This window comes from Anser anser (genome assembly GCF_964211835.1).
Source record: "Anser anser genome assembly, chromosome: 14".
Taxonomy (NCBI): Eukaryota; Metazoa; Chordata; class Aves; order Anseriformes; family Anatidae; genus Anser; species Anser anser.
Window position 1 is genome coordinate 4,544,564 of NC_139735.1, and position 23,305 is coordinate 4,567,868.

At 44.6% G+C, this 23,305-nt stretch overlaps 1 protein-coding gene across 6 annotated transcripts in view; it reads right to left on the bottom strand.

Moving 5' to 3' along the window:
- The window catches only part of LOC310881255 (uncharacterized protein), a 59,008-nt gene that overhangs the window by 29,763 nt on the left and 5,940 nt on the right, over nt 1-23,305 (bottom strand). For 2 of the 6 annotated variants that reach the window (XR_014572279.1, XM_083798324.1), the window contains exon 4: nt 17,918-18,021. The exons of the other annotated variants lie outside the window; for them this stretch is intronic. Coding sequence is in view for 1 of the 2 variants with exons in the window: in XM_083798324.1 (XP_083654450.1) it covers nt 17,918-18,021 (104 nt within the window). In the remaining variant the exon portion in view is untranslated. The remainder of the gene's footprint in view (nt 1-17,917; nt 18,022-23,305) is intronic. 6 annotated transcript variants of the gene reach the window in all.

The following is a 23,305-nucleotide window of genomic DNA, read 5'->3' on the forward strand; positions in this document are numbered from 1 at the left end:
CTTTTCTGTTACTTCTCTCATAATAGAAGTCTTGGAATTCTCTTTGAAGTCGCTTTAATTGGGGAAGAGCTGGCTCTTGCCAGCTGTAATGACACTGATGTTTGTCATCAAAGAGGTGCCTTTTGATTTGGTTTGCCTTTCTGCTGATAACACTTGCTAAGCAGCCAACCTCATCTTAATTTATTTATTGGCTCTACTCAAGCAGTGGCTACAAGTTAATTGCAGCTTGCTTTTTGTAACTCAAAAACATGGTGTAAAATGTTTTTATCAGTGATCAAATCCTTGGATTACTCTGTTAATTGTGACCTGACTTAATCATGAAGAGTATTCCAATTTAATAGGCAATTTCTCCAGCTTTTTATCTTTATGGTTGCAAGCCATGCTTCCCTGGCAGAAAGCAAGGACCGTTAACAGTGCTTTGGGAATGAATTCTAATTTCTGTATCAAGTGTTCTCCATTTAAATACACCACCCTTTCTACTATTAAAAGAACCAGAGCCGCAATCCAGCCTTTTTTGTAATAATTTATAACCTCTCAGCAACTAAGAGCATGTTATACAGAAACCGCCGCATGATCCATCTCCGCTTTGCACGGACTCAACTTTTGTTGGCAGATTTGTCAATCATGTTTATAGGTTCCTTTCTGCTGTACAGTCAGGAATTCTCATCCTATTTTGATCTGTGCCATAAAAATGTACTGGGACTGATATACACCCAAGGACTTTCTGTTGATTTGTTTCTGTCGCGCAAGCTATGTCTAATTTATGTACAACTTATCTCATTCTATTAGATCACTTTGTAATCATATTTAATTTAGATTTATTCTCGACAGTTCAGGCTGGCTCCAGGCATTTAATTAAATTTTGCCCTCTTAAGCCACTTAGTCAGTCTAGATTTCAAACATGATGTAGTTTTTCCTTGGACAGCTCTTTTCTATCCATAACCTTTGAATTGGTAATTTGTGTGTTGCATCTTACATGACATTTTCAAGAACTCCTTTAAAATCTGGCCTTGATGCTGCTCAGCATGAGCATGCAGTGAGCACAGAGTGGAAAGCCCGGGGATAGGAAGCCCAGCACCATCCAGCCACACTTCAACGGGAACCACGCTGCTTAGACACCATTTTACCATGCACAGAAGCCTGAAATTGCAGCCACTGAGTCAACCAGGGCACAAGAAGTGAGGTCAAAGCAGGGATCATAAAGTTAATAAACCGCACTATTAAGTTACAAATTTGGCTTGGTTTGGAAGACTTAAATTGAGAATTAAAATGTCTCGTGAAAATTTGAGTAGAAAAATATTGGTTGAAAAATCATGGGATATAATTAACAGCTAGTAAATTATTTTTATGTAGGCATAAGACAATTGCCCTTTAGGAGATGAACTGTAGGAAAAAAAAATCTTACCAAATATGGGAAATAATTGTGAACATGAAAGTGTTTAGGAAAAAATAAATAACAGAAAATTAGAAATAGAAAACAACCTTAAATATTGTGTTTATTAACTATTTTGTTTTTCTTCCCTGATTTTTATTAGTAGGCAAAAAAAAAAACTGCACAAACAGGATTCGTGAGAGTTTCCTAAGAATTCTTCCTCTGTTGCTGGTTACTGGAATTGTCTCTGCCCTACTACGGTTACTGTCAAATAAGAGAATTTCAGAGAACGTGCTTTGAATTTCCTTTTGTCCTGCAATTTACCTCACCTGTGTTCCTCAAACTTGAGCATAACCCTTCAAGTCTTACAGATGTTCTCCTTCCTACGCCAAATCCTCCCTGTTCCTTCCCTGCTGCTCTACCAAGTCTGACATCATTAAAATGCAGACGAGACGTGATCCCATGATAGTCACGTACCTGTGCACATTTGTGATGCTTTGGAGCTCCTAAAGCATGGAGACAACCTGCCTGCTGCTTTCTTGTTCGTGCTCATGGAGGTCCTACACGGCAGAGTGCCCTGCAGAGACGGCTAGGCTAATCAAAATGCAAATTCAGGGAGAAACTAGTCACTTAAATTCTACTAATATACTTTAATTTTTCACCCAGCAAAATGATATATGGCTCCACTATAATTCAATCTCCTTACATTTTTCATGAGTTAAATAAAGCATATCAGGATAGAGTCCTTCAGCTGTCATATTTCACTCCATGTGCAGAACTACTTCAAGCAGATGCAGAGCAAACCCTACATCCCACTTTGTTAGCTGCAGGGAATTTGAACCCAAGTAAACATGGATCCGAGGAATCAGCACATTGACGGACACAGGCAGCCCACTCAGATCAGCATCCCAACCCTATGAGGATTATTATTTCAGAGGGAGGTATATGAAAATTTTTGCTAAGATTAACTTATCAGCTGGGAAATTTCCTATTTGCTTTTAAAGCTCAAGTACTGGGGTATGAGTGTTTATCTCCCTTTCATAATCCTTCATTTTCTTTTGAATGCAGACCAATTGTTTCAACCCTTCCTCCAGCCCAAGGTATTTGTAGCATCCACTGAAATGTCCAGATTATTTTGACAACATCAGTATCTTGGTTTCAGCACAGCTTGGCAGGAGCAGTGAATGCCATGAAGGGTGTTTTCCCAAAACTGACTTCTGAAGGATTAAAGAGGGCTCTGATTTACCACGCATCCAGACTCACAACCTCCTGGCTGCCCAGGATTTCCGTATGCGGCTCCTTGATTGCAGAAGTGCATTGCAAGCACCACAGGCTTGTTGAATGCAAACACTGTAAAGCTCTGTTTCTCCTCTCATTCTTTTTACAGTGCATAGAGGAGAGCAAATGGACAATTCATATGAATAAATAGCCACCATTATAAGCAAAGATCGCAAAATGATTCTTTGGAAGTACAAGCTCTGTTGTTACCAGAGTAGTCATTTGTACACCTCAACTTTCATAGCGGTTACTCTATTTTAGGAATTACACATTTATATGATACCTCTTTTACATTCCATATAACAGCATTTTGTGACAGTAAGAAGTAGAAATCAAGAAAAATGTATTTCATTTACTTACTTTCCATTTTTCCTCCCTACCAGAGGCCATTTTGCTACAGAACAGTAGCTTTCCAACCTCTGACGGAGCTGCTCCTTGTCATTTTTCTTCCATCATTTATTTTCAAAGCTGCTCTATAAACTTTCTATCAATGCATTACTAATAATCTTAACAGACTTTTATCAAGGGAAAGCATAGGTTTTCATTGTCAGGAGGCCTTTCTCTGAACCTTGAGTGCTGGCATTTTTTTGACAATCCATCTAAAGACAATTGTCTTCTATTGACTTTTTCCAGCTGCTTCGAGAATGACGACACATTTTAGGTCTGACAGTTCACCTGGCTCATTAAATCCTCCCTCCCACCTCCGCCACCCCACCCCTAAATCTTGACTAAAAATGCTGTACTCTGTTAACAATACCTGACTTCAAATATCAGTCTCCATATTTCCTTCGTTTCTCCAATTCTGTCATTCTTATTGCCATCAAAAACAAGAATCAAAAAAACATTTTTAAATGCTTCTGCTCCCACTAAAAAAGTTAGTATGCTCTGCTGCTCCTACAGCAGATGGCCATTTTAGGTATGTTTTCAGTGTTTTAACTTTTAGGACAATGAGAGCAGGCAACACATCATCTCCCCTTAGGAATCAGTGGGTGTTCACCCAGCAGCAAACCCCAGGAGGTGATGGAGTTGGCACATGAGCCATGCCAGCTTTGTCCCCACCGAGAGCAGTGAGTGGTGGCCGTGTCCCCTGGGTATCTCCAGTCCCTTTGAAGCAATGCCTCGGTTTATGGCGGTCCTGAGATCTGACTCTGCACCTTCTTTCCCTCTAGCTCATTACAAAGTCCCCTCGTGTTCAGCAGTGAGAGAGATGAAAGCGCCATTTACAGGCTTTACTGAACTGGAACCACATGTCTGTTTTCCTTCTGTAATGTACTTTTTTCTTCAATACAACTCCATTTCCTACATGTTCTTTCTTTCCTTAGGGACAAACAGTCTGATCAAGTTTTACTCTATATTCCCTCCAATAAGCCAAAAAGCCATTTCAAAATTTATTCCAACCTTATGTTGTGGCAATATTATGTTAGGAAGCAAATTAAGTTCATTTTTATATCACTTTCTTAAAAGAATATCTGTTCAAACAGAGATCCTGCCCATTCTAAATGCCCCTTTTTCTTATCACCTTTCCAATTCCCAGCACCCCTGGCTTCCTTCCTGTCTTTTGTGCCTTTTTACTTCGTTTACCACAGAACAAGGAGGTCTTGCCTTCACAGCCCACTAAAAACGTCCCCACACCACAGGTGGGACATCAGAGCAGCTCAGACTTTCCAGTCACCCTGTCTCACGTACACGCGTGGGTCCAGAAGATGCTTCAAAGATCTTTTGCCCTAGGCAGACCCAGCTTTGGGGAGCTGTAGCCACTCACTGCTCCTCAGCCCAAGCAGAATGGAGCTTGAAACCAAACAAGACAAATGAGAAACTTTTTAAATTACTGGCTAATCTCTTCTTCTTCTCCCTGTTGCATTTCTTGGGATGTTCCTGGCACAGCTCAAATTCCTTGCAACTGCACACCATAGATTTTTGCCCACTGACAGTAGCCACATCTACTCTGAAGAAATATCTACATACCTACCCAGAGAAATCCCTCTCCAGCCTATAAAAGACTGACTATGACTTGCAGTTGCTAATTTTAAATTCATAGTCTGTCAACATTGAAAAGACTTCTTCAGCAACTTCTTCCACATATGTTCTTAGCTATTACATCCAACCCTCCTCTGCTACTTAAGAGGAGAACAAATAAATTCTAATCACATGCACAAATCTCCTTCCAATATTTTCTAAGCACTAAATCAACTCTTTATCTTGTCTCATATTATTTCCCAGAATACTCTTAAAGCTCAAGAGAGCCTGAAAATGAGAGGAAAAGTGCAGAGCATGCTAAAAGAAACGTGGAGGAGAAACCTTTTTTGAGTCAAGGGAGAAATCAAAGGTTTGAGTGATGGCTGACAGCACACAGGTTGTTTAGGATGAGAAGACCAGCACCAGATTTGACCCTCACTAAAGCCTGAAGCTGATAGCTAGACCGGATCCCTGAGAAATCTCTTGGGTAGAAAGCTTTATTATTATTAAAGCAGAATTGTGTAGGAATTTTATGTAAGAGACTTACGAAAGAGACTGTCATTTCTTCACATAGATCTGTCTGGCAGATGCTGGCACAGCTTCTTTCCATTTTGATCTCCCCTAGGTTTTCATTTCTATGTACTTATGGCATGCTCACAGCACTAAAGTCTAGATCTGATTCACGGTGGAATTTTCTCCACTTCTAAATTACTTAGGACCACTGGTCCCTTTGGCCTCTGACAATGGTGCTCCTAAGCAGGTATGAAATCTCTGATCATAACACCTTGTAAACTACACCAAATAAAAACCCCTTAAGACAGGTATTTGGGTTCTGGCTGTTAAAACCACCCAGCTCATCATAAAACAGCGATGAGGTCCAACATTGCCCTCCTGTCCTTTAAAGCCATGAACCTCTGCACTTCAGGCTAAATGAAGCCAGTTAAAAATAAGAATAAAAAATAAAAAGTAAAAAAGCTGTGTTTGAGTAAGAAACAGTGCTGCAGTAGGTGGAAAATGTCTCAGCAGCACTGGATGCAAAGGGACTCCGTCACTCCCGGAGCTGCATTAGCCTCAGACAGAGGCAAAATGCCTTTGCTTGCCCACGGCTCAGCTAAAAACACCTCCGGGAGCAGGGCTGCCATGCCCAGCTGGTGCGCAGAGCCGAGGAAGGTATCAAAGCCAGAAGCAGCCAAATGAGAGTTGAAAGCCTCTGTTGTCAAACTGCAAGGTGAGAGAAATGGGCTCTTTGAAACACACAGCCAGACTGAACAAAAAATCTGTTTGTCCCCCAAAAAAACATTCATGAAACACCCGCCCAAACGCAATCTCAACATTCAGAGTGTGGCTGCAGACAGGCAAGCAGATACCTTGCTTTTTCCAGATTCAAATCTGAATCTTGCAAGAAGAAGGTATTTAATCTGGATTGCTAAATATGTGGCTATAAATAGCATATGAAGCTGTGAGAAGTATATAACACTACCAGGAGAGGAGAACTCCTTTATTTTATCTGAAACATTCTTGCAGTTTTTGTAATTTTCCTACCTGAGTCCCAGCAGCACTCTGCATTGCATCAGGATTAACAAACCCGTGACATTTTGCAGTTCCAGAAATCAATGTTTTGGGGAGTGTTTTTGGAAATGAAGTTCACATAAAAAACAAGTTTCTGCAGAGACCCCCAGCAATATAAACTGAAAACTAGATGGTGTGGAAAGGCCTTGCAGTGGGCTGCGGACGGGGGCAGAAGCCACGGGGCTGTACTGGAAAGCACCCCTAACCCCACAGTGCATGTAGAGAGCACATGAGAGGACATTAATGGGGAAGAAAAGGGGATAACCCTGGGCTGTGGGCAGGGAGGGCAGAAGGGGCTGGAAGGGACCTCTAGAGTCCAACCCCACTTGAAGAGAGACCTGATCTCACTGAATTTACATGAAAATGTATGTTGCTTCTAGACCAACCATACAGCAGGCATTACGGTGCCCAAATTCATTATGAATTTTCTTAGATACAGTTTTCATATATAATAGCACACGGCCTGTACAAAAGCGAACAAGCTTACTACGGAAAGTCAAGCAGCCAAATCCCGCTAATTCCTACTAATAACTGAGATTTCCCTGCAAGTTACTGAAGCTTAAAAAAAAAAAAAAAATGTGAGTAAACAAGCAAATAAGCCAGGCTGAAAAGCAGGGTATCCCAAGCTGTTCCTTCCTGGCGCTGTCACATTTTGCTAACTTGCTACCGAGCGGGTCACTGCTCGTGGAAAGCAGCCACACCATTTTCTGCCGTGCCTCGTAGGGCAGCCAGAGGGAACGAGGACAGCACCAGTAACCCCAGTAACAAGAGCATCAGCGTGCTGCCTCCCACAAACTGGTGAGCAATGGGAAGGAGCAGGTCCCGGCAGGACAGGGAAAATTTTTAGTAGGCCTGCAAATTCAACACCATTTCTGTAGGTCATGTTACATGGCCCAGGAGGAGGCCGCTAGACCGAGTGACACGAAGCCATTAAGCGCTGTATTTCCCCGGTGCAGTCCAAGTAATGAAACACCTGGAGATGGATGGCTCTGTGCAACTCCGGCCAGAAAATATTGAAGCTGTTGCTACTCAGGAGCCGTGCATGGATCAGTGGGGTCCATGCATCTGGGCCAGCAGAGGTGCAAAGCCTGGGGCCAGGCCTGCACCCTCCGCAGGAGGACACAGCCAAAGCCACAGCAGAACATAAGCAGGTGAAAATAGGACCACGACGTGTACAGCGGTGCACCAGGCACCCAAAGGTGCTCAGCTCCTTAAGGTGTCCTTGCAGAAGAGCTGCACAATTTTGGGGTGTCATTTTGCTGATAATCAAAAGCAATAGGCAAGCAAACACGCACCCCTGGGTGGCATTAGACAAATGTAATATCCACTGAGAGGCTGGGTCTCAGAGGATGCTGAAGAGAGATGAAGTCAAGAGCTGAGGAAGAGACACAAACACTTCCACCCCCACCTCATCCCCTGCCCCATAACAGAGAGATGAAGAAAAATAGTAGATGAGGAAGTTTTTATCATTTTTAGCTAAGACTTTTTCTGTTGAAAAGAGAAATAAGGCCTTAATTTGTTTATTATCTTTTTTCCCAGACTTCAGGATCTGATCGCATCAGTTTGAAAGTTCCCTTTTTTCCTAGGAAGATAAACTCCTGTCACTTTATTTCAAATGCTTGCACTTTAATATAAGCCACAGGCTACTTCAGGAATTATACGTATAAAAAAAAAAAAGTGACACATCCAAAAATATGAGGAAGTCAAATTATTTTCCCTGCTTTGATGTTTATTTGTATTTTGTACTGCGGGGCACTCGTGCAATATGCACAGAAATGCCAGGAGAACGACTGAATCCTGCTCAAGTAATTGAGAGGATGAAATGGTAACAGGAACCGCTTTGAACTCAGCCCATCGGCACATCACGAAACGCATTTTGTGGTCCACGCGTCGTCACTGCCACATATAGCTTGGGTTCGTGGCTGCCGGGTAAATCTGGCCATAGACACACAAGGGAGTACAGGGGTGAGACTTCAAGCTGGGGCTTTCTCCCAGGGCTGAGAAGCCTTGGGACAGAGCAAATATGGGCCTTGGTTTTGTTTTTTTTTTTTTGAGTCCTTGGATTTAAGAAAAAAAATATATCAATTTTGTAAATGATTGATAAAACTTGTCCAGTAACAATTTCCTGCTGATTTTTATGAACACCAGATCACTGCCTAAAAACAAAGCTTACTGCTTCCTAAGTGCCAACCGATCCTCTGAAGGTAGGCCACGCTGTTAACTCATGTTATCATTTTAACACCGGTTTCAAAAAAAAGAAAAAAAAAAACACAGCCACAAGTGGAAATCTCAGCAGTATTATTTAGAAAGAGAAGTATTAGGATACCAAATATCCCCCTAGCAGGAAGGATAGATTAGATTTACATACAAAGGAAAAACTATGCAGAGGCTAAAAGTTCAAAGAAGTTAAATGAACTGTACATGTGAAGAACGGGTTTCCCCCATTACTCCAGCACAACCACTAAAAATTCATTGTGCATTACTTAAAAAATTACTTTGGTTTAGCTAAATAAACTTAAGTATTGCAACTATTAATTGAAATCCAACCCTTGGCTAATGTGAATTAGTGCTGGATTATAATGCTACATCATGATAAGCAGCTTGGAAATATTTCAAACAGATTTGGAAAGTTGTTCCCCATTAGATTATAAATATTATTAACAGATAAAAAGCCATAAAAGAGCCCATCACTTCAAAAGGGATCTGGCCATTTTCTAGCAGAGGAGCTGGAGGTACACATTTTGCTAAGCCAAATTTCAAAGCAGAAAGCAAATCAAGGCATTTAGAATTATTATTGATTCTTTAAATTATTAACTTAAGGGATTACCTTGTTCACTTTATTTTTGTTCAGAATAAAACATTAGCTGGATATAGTAAGGGATAAGACGTGCTAAGCTTTTAGCTCTAAACATTAGAGGCTTTTGATGACACACGTGAAATCAGCATAATGACATTATTTTTTTCCCCAAGCGATGTTGTGGATAGCCAGGGAAGAGCAAGGCTCTCATGGGGCTGAGGACAGGCGCAGGAACAGTGCTAGCTCCGAGACACCCAAACACTTTCCTGTGCCTACACTGGATGCGTCTTCATTAGCAGTTTATAAGAAAGACATTAATGATGGATCCACCTGAGGTTAGGCCAGTGGCTACGCAAACATGTAGTTAAAAAAGCAACGACAAAAAAAAAAAAAAAAGAAAAAAGAAAGAAAGCCCTTCCCAAGCGAACAAATTGCAGAGAGATAATGAAATGGGGCAGACAAGGCGTCCTGAGGGAAAAAGAGATGAAATTAAACTTGCCATCAGCTGATCAGCATGAAGTTTCTTTTCAGCTAAATCCATCGAAAGAAATCTGATCACAAAACACCGTTTGGACAACTCGTTTTCATTAACAGCTTCTAAGTTTCCTTTGCTCCAGCAAATGGGCGATCCCTTCTGCTCAGCCTCAGATTCCTGCTCACGTGGATCAGGAGAGCAAAGGGCTTTCCTCAGCCCCTGTGGCCACCCTTGGACCATCCTGCTGCTGCTTGCTTTGGCCCCAGAAATAGCGATCAAATAGTTTTGTATTTAAACCTCACTGTCGTGCCACTAATAACACAGATTTCCAAAATGTGCTTCTCAGGAAGGACTACCCCAGGCTCCGTACACCTGTTCCTCTTGTAAGCACAATCCCTTTTCCCACATTCCCAATGTACTCCCTATGGGCAGCTTGTCTTGATTGCTGCAAATCTCTCATATAAAGCACATAACAGGTAGTGACACATTTATAGCACTTTTCATCTTTACAACTCTGTGTGCTGGTCAGTTTTTATTACACTTGCCAAAGCGCCTTCCTTATTGTCCACTAGGAAAGAGATTTTTTCCCAGACAAGCTTTTAGCCCGGCGAGATGTAACTACACAATAAAGACACACACATCTTCCCCTATTACACTAACTGATAGAAAAAAGTTTGATCTAAGCACAGTGCGTTTCCATCTCTGTTCCCAGCTAGCCCAGCACATCATCCTGAAAATGTTCATTTTTATGGTACCTGCGGACTTGGTACCATCTAGCCCCGAAGTGCTCCCTCGAGGGCCTGCATTCAACTCAGAAAGGATGAAAGGGCTAACTAACAAGGTCTGAGCTGTTGCAGGTTCAGCTATAGGGGGCACAGAAAGCAAATTTCTGGTTTGTAGCACTTGCTTATTCCTAAAGTTATTAACTGCTCCAATGCAGTATTTATAGCGGGGCTGCCTGCCTCCCTTTCCCCCAAGCAAAACTGTCACTATTTTAATGCTATAATAAGAAGCTGATTTAGCAGTGTGTAACTTCAAAGGGAAACTTTCTTCTGCTGCTTGATAAAATATTAATGGAAAATAACGCAGCGCGGCGGGGCTGCCCAGGAGCCTAGGACACAGCTCTTTTGGGGCTGCCAAGCAGCACTCCCCCTGCCCGGTGCCTTTTGTTCTTGCCAGATTGCCTAATAAAGCTGCTGGCAGGAAGCTCTCAGATTTGTTTCCCAAACTGTGGCCAGGGACCACCACTACTTTACCTGCACAATCTGTTTCCCTTCCAACCCCAAAGCTCCCAGGCAAGGCCGTGCAGGCAGAACCAGCTGTGGGGCAGGCTCCTTTTGTCACATTGCACGTGGGAGGGTTTAGCAATGATGCAACAAGTTGGGAAGCACGAGGAAGAGGCAAGAATAGGCCAAAGCAATGGACAGTTTGTCATGCAGAAACCTCCTCTGCAGGCTACGAACCCACCATCCCAGGCTCCATCCAGCAACCAGGTACCTTCACAGATGCCACCCCAGCGTGGCTGCCAGGATCCCCCCTTCCAGCCAGCGACATCTGATGGGGTTCCCCCAGCCCACACTCGATGCACAAACACCTCGGGTTGGTACATCAAATCTAGCACATGCCCACATCCTGCATTTTCAACAGCAGTCCCTGTGGCCCTCTTTTCCCCCTGCCTGGGTGGGCAGCAAGCACAGCACAACTTCTCATTCAGCTCTCAGATTTTCTGCAGTTCATTCTTCCTGCATTTTCAAGATGTGTATGAAATGAAGATGCTGTAAAGCTTGGCACGGGCAGCTCCCCAAGCATTATGTAGCTCAACCAGCGACAGCAGCTTTCTGCAGAGCTGCGGTAAGTCACGTCCTGCTCCTCTGCACTGAAACCACAGCCCCCAGAATGCTGCAGGTCCCCGCCAGCCTTCTCAGGGGAGATGGAAATGTGCAGCGCATCGTAAAGAACAAACACTGCCAACTTCCAGTCGTTTTAGGTTCTTCCACCAACAAATATAACCCCTCCAGGCAGGATTCAGATACACGGGGCTGGATGCTGGGCCCCGTGGTGCCTTTGGGCTTTGCACGCCCAGCACTGAGGCTCTTGGTACAAGCAAACACAGACCATGTTAGGTCGTGGTGGTGGTTACCTCTGGGTACAGGGCTCCTTTCAGATCTTTTGCTGCTTCCACCTCATTTCATAATGACTGACATAATTGCTGTCAGAGTCCCCAGACAAACACTCCAGATTTCAGTTATTTCCCAGGCACTTGGAAATATCTTAACTCTGATGGGTGCTACATGAAAAATGGATCCCTTCCCATCCGTGTCATCCCGCAGGTTTAAATGTCGCCCCTGCTAAATCTCAGTGAACACCGCAGGACCCCAAGCCATTACTCACTATGGAAACATCGGCTTCTGGCCCCGGTAATGGGTACGGTGCACAAGGTCCTGTGATGGACCCGAAATCACCTGGGGCAGCACCCAGCTTTCTCGTGCGGGGGCAAGGCACGAGCCGAGAGCAGAGGAAGAGCCATTAACGCTCACTGATGTACAATGCACACACTACATTAGTCACAATCCTATAAATAAACATGTTTCTCATCCACACTACATTAATCTTGATCCTATAAATAAACAGATAGAGCACAGTCGTGGCTGGCTGAGATACCCCCTGCAGAACGAGAGTGGCGGTGCCGGAGCACACCGCAGAGCTGGGCTGCAGCATCCGCGGCTGACAAAGACACTGTGGCTCTGATTATTGCTCCATAATGGCAGATTTATTTAAAGGAAAAATAGTGGGCTTAGGGGGAAGGGGTAGGTTTACTTGCTATAGTACTGATTCTTAGTACTGTTCATTTCTAAGGGTTTGCACCACAGCCCGCAGCCTCGGTTAAGAAGTTTGCAATAAACCCAAATAAATAAAACTGGGCGTCCCACGAGCATCACCGAGACTTTTCCTTACAAGATGAGGAATGTTGAGCATCACCTCACATCCACACAGTATTCCCTCTGCTTATGCCTTATGGGAAGGAAGCCAACGTGCTTCTCAAAAATAAATAAATACACACACTTTGGAATCGCTTTACCAGTTACAGAAACGTGGCAGCTGATCAGCTGCAGGCCAGCTCGGGACAGGGATGACACCGTTCCCAAATAAAATGACAAGGAAGTGAAAGGAGGCAGAACGTGGCCACCTAAAGTGCGATATGATGCATGTGTCAGTGGATATTAGTGCCTTCGTATAAGCTGTAAAATTGGTTCTTAACAATCCACTTTAGCCATCGACCAGCTAAGGAAATGCCAGCAAATGGAAGGAAACAACAACAACAAAAAAATAAGTATTAAGATGATGGAAAGATAGAGAAAGAAAAACAGAGTGAACCCTTTTAACCCCAAGCAGGTGAACCTGGAAACTTGGAGACAGACACAGTGGAAGTGAAAGGCAGGAGGAAAAGAAAAAGATTAGTATTTAATCCGAGGTACGATTTCATTAGCTGTGTCTTAGTCTGCAGTGTAGCACTGTGCTAGAACTGGACATTTTTGTCTTTACAACAAACAGCGTTTGTGTGCCTGGGTCTGCACAACCCGGATTCGGGCAGCACGTCCCGAGGGCACGGGTCAGGGCTCAGGGAGCACCGAGCACTGCTCAGATGATTGGGAATATGATGCATTGGCCATTTTAATTAACTTTCCCACTGAGGGTTGACTGTTTATATTCGGTGCAATAAAACATGTGCAGCGTTCTTAATTTTTAAGATCTTGCAGACAATGAGACAAAATTAGAGCAAGCTACTGAGGCTGTCCCTGGGGACCAGAGCCGTGTGCTGTCATCCCCCGGAGAGGCCAGGACCAGCAGAGATGCAGAGGGAGCACAGACCATGGCCATGGCACGCGAAGTCTCTGACAAACGCGATGTCTGAAGCCTAAGCAAGCTTCTAACATTTCCATTCACGTGTTAACTGACTTTTTACTGAATCTTATCTTAGTGAAGGCACTTAAGCAATCAGAGGTAAAGCTACCCATTAACAATACTGCCTCTTTTTCTACTTTTCCTTCTCAGGAGGGGGTAATCAAGGGAAATTTAATTGTTCATGAAAGACAGCATCAGCATCACGTACCCAACATACATCTGCCTGGAAAGCTGCCCAGTGCGGCCATTCGGTTTGGTGCACGTTACCTTTATGCTCCTCATTAATGAAGTTGATTTCATTATTAGGGGCCTGGAAGCTGTAGCAGGGGGCGATGCACACATCCAGAGCAGCTGTGCGCCTCCTTACAGGAGGTGTACTTCATCAAAAGCGGATGCAGATGAATAAACTGGTGGGCAAGGTGTGTTGACTCTTTATTTTACTTAACAGTAATGAAATGTAACAAGTGCAGCAGAGGGATGCATTTTCATAAGCAGACAAGCAGATGGGTGAAGAAATTTGACTTGCTATAAAAAGCTCGGAACTGCCGAGCTGTCTGAAAGGCGCTGCGGAAAGAGTCGGCTGCTCCACAAAGCACACTCCCCTTGCCAAGATCGCACCTTGCATGCTGCAGCCCAGCTCTGGGGGGCTGCACATCCCACGGCGGATGAACCTCGAAGCCAGCAGCCAGCCAGGAGCCACGCACTGCCTGGCCCCACCACGTGAAATACCCTGGGTCTTCTGTACAGGGCAGAGGTTTCCACGTGAAGCATTCACCCCATTGATTTCACTGCCCACTGGAAGTAGGGGTCTTAAAATAAATTGAAGCATCAGAGATTCCCTACCTCAAATACTCCGAAGCCTTACACAGGCCAGAGGAGAGGTCACTACCAACCATCACCAGCTGTTCAGCAGGCAGGCTAACCAGGCCACGGCAAGCCCAACCCAGCTCCTTCCTCACGTGCACTGCACCGCAGAAATGCGGATGTATCCTTTCCATACCTTAAACCAGAGAAATGTTTCGTTATAAGGAACGCAGTGGGCTTAGCTGTAAATTTGTCCTGGGCTACATCTTGAAGCAGCAGTGAGGTCTAAAGCTGCTGAGACCCTTTTTCAGCTTTACTGCTAGAATCTTAACAGCAAAACCGCTTCAGACCCTTTGTAGATGTGATCATTTAATCCAGCAAAAATGCCAATAACATCCAACAGTCGTGCTCAACCCACATTAGCAACCATGGTCAGCTTGGCTGGGTTTTTTCAACAAGCCAACCTGTTGCTTTTCTGGGTTTGAGGCTTTTGTCTTCAGGATTTCATAAGCAAACCACTTTTCTTGGTTATTTGTGTTCATTTGCAAGAGGCATAAGTCATCAAAAGCAGCTACAGATGAATACTCCGCTGCACATTGTGGGTTTTCTTTTTGATACTGACAAAACCTAACAAGCCAACTTGAGAGATGTATGTTTAAAACCAGTCAACCAGATGGGTGCAAAAATCTGATTTGCTATAAAAAGCTTATAGCTGCTGAAAATCTTAAGGATTTGCTGGAAGGACTCAGCTGCAACAAATTATGCCAGGCTACTAAAAAGACTGATCCAGCTTTGTCCAACTGTTGTCTCAGCATTTGCTTTCCTTTAGCAATGCCAAGGCTGAACCTAGCACACCTCCCAGGGCAAACAAGTGCCTAACGAGCAGATTCTCAATCAGCACAGCACTTCGATGGACTCCGGGCAGAGCTCACCCCTCTGCAAGCTGCCGTCCTCCCTCCGCTGCCCCAGTCCCTGCCTCCTCTCCCACCTGAGCCCTCCAGAGAAGGAGATGTTTCTGCAAGAGGACCCCAGCAGCTTACAGGGACTGGTTTACTTCCCAATTATTGCTAGGGCATTGTGCAAGCACGATTCAGAGCAATCTCTTCTCCAGGCTGTAACATTGCCCCTCCATCACGCATAAGCAGAGCGCGCAGCATAAAAATCTTTTAGGTTATGTTTCACACATGGAAGCTATCATCAGCCTTCTGTGTCTGAAAGGAGATTTGCAGAGACACAAAAGCTGTTGTGCAAAACCTGCCCTGGGCTGTTCTTCCAGTTGAACTGGGAGCCCAACCAGCCCCCTCAGGGCTCTGGGAAGTGCCTCGTTTTTCTTCCATGTACCCCCAAAGCAGGAGGAAAAACTACACAAACCATATCCTGACAGGGAGCAATTGTTGTTCACTTTATAATTTATGTTTTCTTGAGAGGCAGTTTTCATATTTTGGGCTCTTTCGTGCTGTCTGAGAGCCTGGCTCGGAAAAGGGTCAAGGCTCCGCAGCTGCCCAGGCCTGCGGGGCAGACGCTTTGGCAAGAATGAAGCCTGTGCAAGGCAGACAAAAAACAAGAGCTACCCACTCAGAAACAACACACATAATAAGCTGTGCAGATTCACGCTGGAATCTGACAGTGTAATCTGACAGATTTCCCTAAAAGCACCTCAGGATCTGCTTCACCTGCCCTCACCCCGGCTGCCCAGTTCCCCCCTGCCCTCACAGCCCCATCCCCAGCTCTGTACCCCCGGGGCGAGCTCAGCTCCCACTGCCCATCACTGCACCCAGCCTGCCTGCTTTGCTCAGGCCAGGGAGAGGGAGCATCACCAAAAAAAAAAAAAAAAAAACCATTCTGCTGCTTTAAAACCCAGCCGTGATAACTGGAATCCACAAATTGTTGGTATTTCTTTTTTTTTTTTTCCTCCAGACCTGTGGGACTGCTCTGAGCATAATTAGGTTTTGGGTTTACAAAAAACCACCAGCATCTGTTGCCTGCTCTGTGCGCGCTGCCAGTCTGAAGGGACTGCTCCAGGCTCGCTCCAGCTTTTGTTCTCGCAAAAAGAGAAAACTTTGCTGAGCCTGGGGCAGGGCTGCTGGCCAAGGGAGGCTCCGGTTGTATTTGGGACTGGCAGCAGAAGCAGAGGAAAGGAAAGGTACTGAGCGGAGTGCCTCAGCCTCTAGCTGAATTTAATTTGATGAGTCTCAGTTTAATTTATGGGGAAAATTCCCAGCAGTTACTGCCAACAATCACATTATAAAATAACTCTGGCATAAAATAATCACCAGCATATGCCTATCTCTCACTTTAAAGGAAGTTCCAAGAATTAGAGCTTGACCAAGCCTCTCGCTGTTTAGCAGGGAAAAGTCCTCATTAGACGAAGACTCTTTCCTTGCCATCCGCCAGCAGAGGAAACACAACAGCAGTGCTGCCCAAGCAGAGCCATCCCCAGCACTCTCATGCACTAGCGAGGGGCAAGCAGAGAGGTTACTGCTAGTTCTCCTCCTCTGCACCGGGTAGAGTTGCACTGCCAAAAAGCCTGGGAAAATATCTACCATGGGGAAAAAAATAAAATAAAATGCGTACAACAGACCTCCTGCAGCCTACAATTAGCTCTGCTCTGGGTGAGCTTCATGGTGACCCCTCTGCTGCTCTCATCTCTAGCTGGTTCCTGCTCCAGGAGCAGCAGCGTGGTACAGAACAACATAACACGGAGCCTCGGGCTGGGAGGCTTTAAAGGAGGACCACATCTCTTTGATTGTTAACTAAGAGTTAAGAACTGCACGTCCTATAATGACTGCAGGTGATGGCCACTGCATACAAGGTTGTCCTGCAGGCAGCATTCTTTGTAGAAATGTGCCAGGCCAGAAACTCCCACGCAAACACACCTGAACATCAAGTTGCATTTGGGTTTGAATTCTAAAAATTCCAGCCAAATCACTACTATGCTGGGGACTAATTTCCCTTTCTAGGCAAGCAGCTCCAAGCAGTCCTGGTTTCAAACCTGAACTTCTGCTCTGTTTGGGCTATGCACTCTCCCCCTCAGCATCCAGCCTCCTCTTTCCTTTTTTTTTTTTTTTTGTCCGTGACAGTGCTGTGAACATACTGTCCAAGCTACATGACACTCTCTGCTTCCTTCTCTGAAGCCCAGAAACACTTCTAGGAATTCCTCCCACTGCTCTGAAAGCACCAGCTCGCCTCTGCAAGGCTCGGGGAAATCCATTCGCAGACCCCCTGCACCTTCTGCGCGGGGGGACTAACCCGGCACGTCCTGAGCTTGTAAGTAGCACTGATTCTAACCCAGGGGACCATGTTCAGCCGGCTCAAACCTGCATACATTTTTAGGAATACATTATGTATGAGGGTAGAGCTGTACAAGTAGAGTTGAAGTTTTAAAAAAAAAAAAAATAAGCCAATTTACCTTCTGCTTCATGCCATACTCAGTCCTAAGACAGGAATTTGATGAAGTAAACACAAAGAGGTATAGATATATTCCATGGTACAGGGATTGGCAGGTGACAGTTTACTTTCCATGCTGTCAGACAACAAGTGGTGCATTTTGAAGGCCATTCCCCACCCGTTCCTCACCCAGGAGGGACAGGCACAGCCGCACGCAGGGTCAGGAGCACGAGCGCTTGCCCTCTGTCTCACTGGGGCCACCGGTAAGGAAGTACACTAACACCAAAGCGAGTTGTTGTGCCACAAGACACACGGTTGTGCAATCGCCGTCCAAAATTCAGGGCTGTACTCCCGCAAAAATAAAGCAAAAACTCACCCCAAACTCCATCTGAAACAGTTATTGTATCGCCGTGAATGCAAATGCGTCGAGCCGCTGGAGGCGTTCTGTCATATGCCAGGCTCTGGAGTCCTGCGGCTTTTCTGTCAAAGACACCAAAGCTTTGATGCCAAAAGAACATGGTTTGCAATTATATCGTTTGCCTTTTTATTCCCTATTTTTTTCTTATTTTATTTCCTTATTGCCTTTTCTAGGAAATGCTTAAAATAAATTGATGATGGATTGATAAGAAAGGGGCCTCAAACCAAGAAGGGTAAAAAGCCATTACATGGATGTGTACAAACGTAGGGAAAATTATATAATGATATGCTACATCTACACTATTAAGAAGTTAAAATGGACTATAAAAGGAAGGTAGAATTGAAGGCAAAATAATAGGACTATTTCCAGCACATTTCAAACAAAAGGCTGGTAACAGGAGTTGTCAAACATTTCTGAAATCAAAAGACAAAAACCACCTCCTCGGGCACTTAAAAAATAAATAAATAAAAATAAGAGAAACACTTCTGTTGGCAGAAAGGAGGGAAACAGACACCAGAAATGAATGTTTTCTTCTCTCAAGTAAATGCTATTGGCCAGGATACTGAAACCCAGAAGAGACTGTGGGGAATTTACACCTGCAGACTAAAAAAAGCCACCCACAGCTGCAATCACCCCACAAATTCTGCAGGGAAAAAAAATATATAATAAAAAAGCAGAATAGCCAACACCACCCTAGCTGCATTGTGCTGGGAGAGGTAAGTCTGAGGCAGAGCCCTGATTTCCCATAGCACGGCACAGTTCGGCCCTGCCTCTTCTCTTCAAGGAGAGGAGCCAGGAGCACTGGGGAGTAGCTGAGGGTGAGCAGGAATAAGTGATTTAAATGCAATACCCTCATCCGTTCAGGGGCCATCGGGGCTGCTATGAGGAAGGGATGACCTCCTGGTTATTTTGAAGTGCTAATCTGAAAGTGTTGTCAGAGACCATCCAGATAAAGTTAATCGAGGAGCCAGGGTAGAGCCACTGCAGAGAGTGGCTGTGTTTTGAAAAAGCCTTTCTTTGTCTCTATGTCAGTCTCATCTTGTTTAACTCTCCTGTATCAGCCATGCTGAAAAAATACATCAAATCAAGCAATGTCTTTTGGGTTTCTTTTTTTTTTTTTTCTCTTTTTCTTGAGGGACTGAATATTGTCCCAGATAGAAATTGCAGGCCAGGCTTGGAAGCCCTCTAGCTCAAATACCGATTGACTTCAGGGGGGTTTCCATGTGTGAAGTACATGCAAGATCAAGCACATCGGTCATTGTTATAATACCACTTACAAAAGCACTTCATGCTTCAGAAATAAATTGATAGCTGCAAGAGGAACAAAAGAGTGTGCACATTATGGTACAGCTGAATGGAGGCTCAGCATTGCTTTACATTATGTGGGCCATACAAGTTTGCTGGTTAGATTATTAGAAGGGTTATTAAGGCAATTCACTATCTTATGCCCCTGTTCTGCCTTACACATGCAGTACAGACCTTAAAGCCTACTATTTCTTCTAAAACAATGAGAAAACAAGACATGAATTCTGCAAGTCCTACAAAAGCTGAAACAACACACAGCAGTTGAAAGAAATAAGCCCTTGGCAGCTATAAGTTGTAAAGCAAGGCGAAAGAGAACCTGTGGTTAACACTTGGTATATCTCCAAATGAGTTGCCATAATCTTGTGACACCAGGAGCTATGTCCACTAACGTGACATTTTGATAACCTGTGCTTTTAAAACCAAATTAGCAAAAAAAAAAAAAGCAGAGAGAAATCATTGCAGGAATCAAGAAGGAGCTGGGTTGTTGATTTTTGTTGTTGTTGTTTTTTAAAGCAGTTTGTATGCATAGGAGTGTGGCCACACTGGGATACTGCAAAGATCCTCTTCATCTTCTTGGAGAATAGCACAAAATCAGGTACAAAAGAGGATTTTAGGTATTTCTGAATTTCTGATATTTCTTTTTTGGTATTTTTAAAAACCAAAAAAGAAAGAGGCTATCCACAACTCTGACATCTCTGAAAAGACCAAGAAGTAGTAAAGTATTCTTCAATTATTTCTAGTAATAACTACAAAAGGATCTAAATTAACATAAATCTCAGGTAAGCTGGTGATTATGGACAGAGAAATATGGGGCACCACGAGTATCCAGGTACGTCTTTACTTCAAACAATTTTTGAGGCCACACAGAGATAAAAGGAAGCCCTGAAAAAGGACTGAGAAGAAATTATGTATGTGTGTTTGTCTGTGAAGCACAGAGCATCTAAATGAGGACTTGCATAAAACAAACGGCAGTAGAGACCTTAGGCAGCACGTTAGGAGAGCGTCAGACAAGGGTAAATATTTGTTGTTAGCTTACAGCAAACAACCGATAGCCTTTACGAGACCTAGCAGAGAACCGAAACCCACTCAGATCTTGTATGCACAAAAACCAGAAAAGCATTTGCAAGCAAAATTTTGCTCACGCCACTAGTCCCACCGTCAGCAGCCGTGCTGGCTCATCTGATGAGCGGCAATTTCATTTTATGCATCAGAAATAAGCTCTTCGATAATATAATTTTGTGGGAGACATTTGTGTGACAAATGCCCGTTTCATACTAGTCTGCTATTAATTTTGAAACGTTGTTTTTATTTTAAACCCACTCTCGTCTCCCGAGGTCCTTCTGCAGCCTTGCCTTCCTTCAGTGCCTAACTGATGCCATCGTGTGGTGGAAACGGCTCTGTCTCTGGCAGCTTTGGTAGCCAAAATAATCCCTAAAAAACCCCCGCCCAGTGCCCCTGGGGCAGACCTCCTTCCCCCTCCCAGCCTCCAGGACCGGGTTTCCATTAAACACTGAATGGTTCTTGCCCTACTTTTGGCTTCTTCCAGGGAAAACCAGCACATTTCATGCACCGCTCTGGGATGCTTCCTACCACCTGGGGAGGTTTCACGTGCCCCTGGATGCTCCACTCGTATTTTCTCCAGCCTTCTTCTCAGAGCACTGACCTTACCCGCTTCAAACAAGTCCAGTCCTTCCTCCTGTCCCACAACACACAAGAATTTCCCTCTCCCCAGGCCAAATGAGCCAGTCCCCCCATGCTGCCTGTCCCCTTGCTGGGGTGACTGCACCTGGCCTCCTTCGGCTGGCTGCAAAAGGTGGACAAAACAACAAGGAGATGCACGCACGGATCCAGCTCCCTTGCTCAGACCTTTTCCTCTTTCACGTATTGCTCCTTCAGCCATTGGCTGCATGCAGGTAAAATCCCTTCATTTCCAAGTCACTTTTCTTAACGAAGCTCCAAGATACAGGCTGAGAAAAGGGAGGGCAGGAGGCTGTTTGCAGGGCTTCACTTCGTGCCTCGGTGTCGAGTCACCAGAAAAACCTTCCTTGTTTCCCAAAACCCTCACATGGACGAGGACTGGGACTTCACCATGACCACCTGCAGCACAGCCAGCGAAGGTCGCGCTTCCACCTGCCTTGGTGAGCCCCTGCCTCCCCCAGGGCCCCCAGAAGGTTTTGTTGTTTCAGCCTCCAGAAATGCCAGGCTTTTTCTGAGCAACAGATACAGCAACTGATCTACCTGTCTGGTGGCAGGTAAGAGATTTCCCCCCAACACCCCTTATACTTTCTTCTCCTCTAACTTAATTTGCTGCTGCTTTATTAAGTATTGGATTTTGGTTTATATAAAGGTAAACAATGTTATCACACAAATCTTAATCTTATAATTGCAGCCTCACTTGAATTGCTTGATGATTAGCTTCTAGGCATAACGCTCGTCTCATTCAGTTATACCTTCATTATCATCAGATTCATTAATTTCATCCTCTGCGCGCTAAAACACTGCATGGTTAAAGGCAACATTTAGCAATATTCAGAATATCAGCAAGGCTTCCCAGTCCCTACTGAAGAGTTTGTAGAAGCGATATTGCACCAAGAGGATCAAGGAGTTAATTTTTCCTTTAAATCCTTGATGCATTGAGGTGATAGTTACATTTTAAAAAATATACACTATTAATTATTTAAATTGTACCAAAAAGTAACTGCAGTGTATCCTGAGCATGGTAAATGGCCTTGAGGTTGGCTCTGAGGGGCTCTCGGTGAGGCTGGGAGCTGCCTCCTCCTGGCCCACATGAGAGGGGTACTGCTGGAGAGGCCAGGATCTGTGCCTGCTCGCAGGGATGAGCATTTTGCCAGCTACGTCGCTACCTGTCAGCAGCAGGATTTGCTCATCCTCCTGTCATCCAGGGCTTTGCAGGCAGACTTGACTTTTTTTCTATTCTGTAGCTGTTCCTGGCAGTGCCTTACACCACCAGGTCGTGCACAGTTCCTCCGTATTCCTGGACTTCCTAGAGCAGGTCCAGAGGAGGCCACGAGGATGATCAGAGGCTGGGCACCTCTCCTAGGAAGGAAGGCTGAGAGAGCTGGGGATGTTCAGCCTGGAGAAGGGAAGGCTCCGGGGAGATCTTCTTGTGGCCTTTCAGTACTTAGAGGAGGCTTATAGAAAAAAGGGAGAGCAACTTTTTACATGGGCAGATAGAGATAGGACAAAAGGAATGGTTTTAAACTCAAAGAGGGGAGGTTTAGATGAGATGTAAGGAAGACATTCTTTGCTATGAAGGTGGCAAGGCACTGAGCAGGCTGCCCAGAGCAGCTGCGGGTGCCCCATCCCTGGAAGTGCTCAAGGCCAGGCTGGATGGGGTTCGAGCAACCTGGGCTGGTGGAAGATGCCCCTGTCCATGACAGGGGGTTGGAAACAGAAGGGCTTTAAGTCCCTGCCAACCTCAGTCATTCCGTGATTCCAATGCCATTAAGGCTGTTTTAAATAAACCTGGCTGGAAGGAGGCTGAGATCACAGCAGCTCAGTGAGGGATGGAAAGCAGCCGCCGAGGTTACGAGCTCGAGAGAAACTGTCTCTAAGCGACAAAGGTGATGAATACAGAGGCAGCAAAGCCATCAAACCAAGCCTGGTATAGCCTCTCCAAGCCACCCAGAGTACGCTTATCAAATTACTGTTCATTATAGCTACAGAAGAGTAAAATAGGGGTGTCATGACATTTATCTTTAAAACACGTGTTTTAGTACCTGCTTGAAGAGTGATGTTTTGACAAGATTCCCCCGCCCTCCCATAGGGAAATGAAACCCTTACAGACACAAAACGTGCCCTTCAGGAATTGTAGGAGACAGATATGTGAAAATGAATACTCTAAAGCTACTTCTGTATCAGCTTATAAAGGCTTTCCTACAGCACCATCAGAACAAGGAGGTCCTACATGAACATAACATTACCAAACCAGTTCACATCACTATAGGACATGTCTGTACTCTTGGGCCACTAAGGAGAACAAATACACAACACAGAGAAATAGCTGGCTATGTTCCAGCT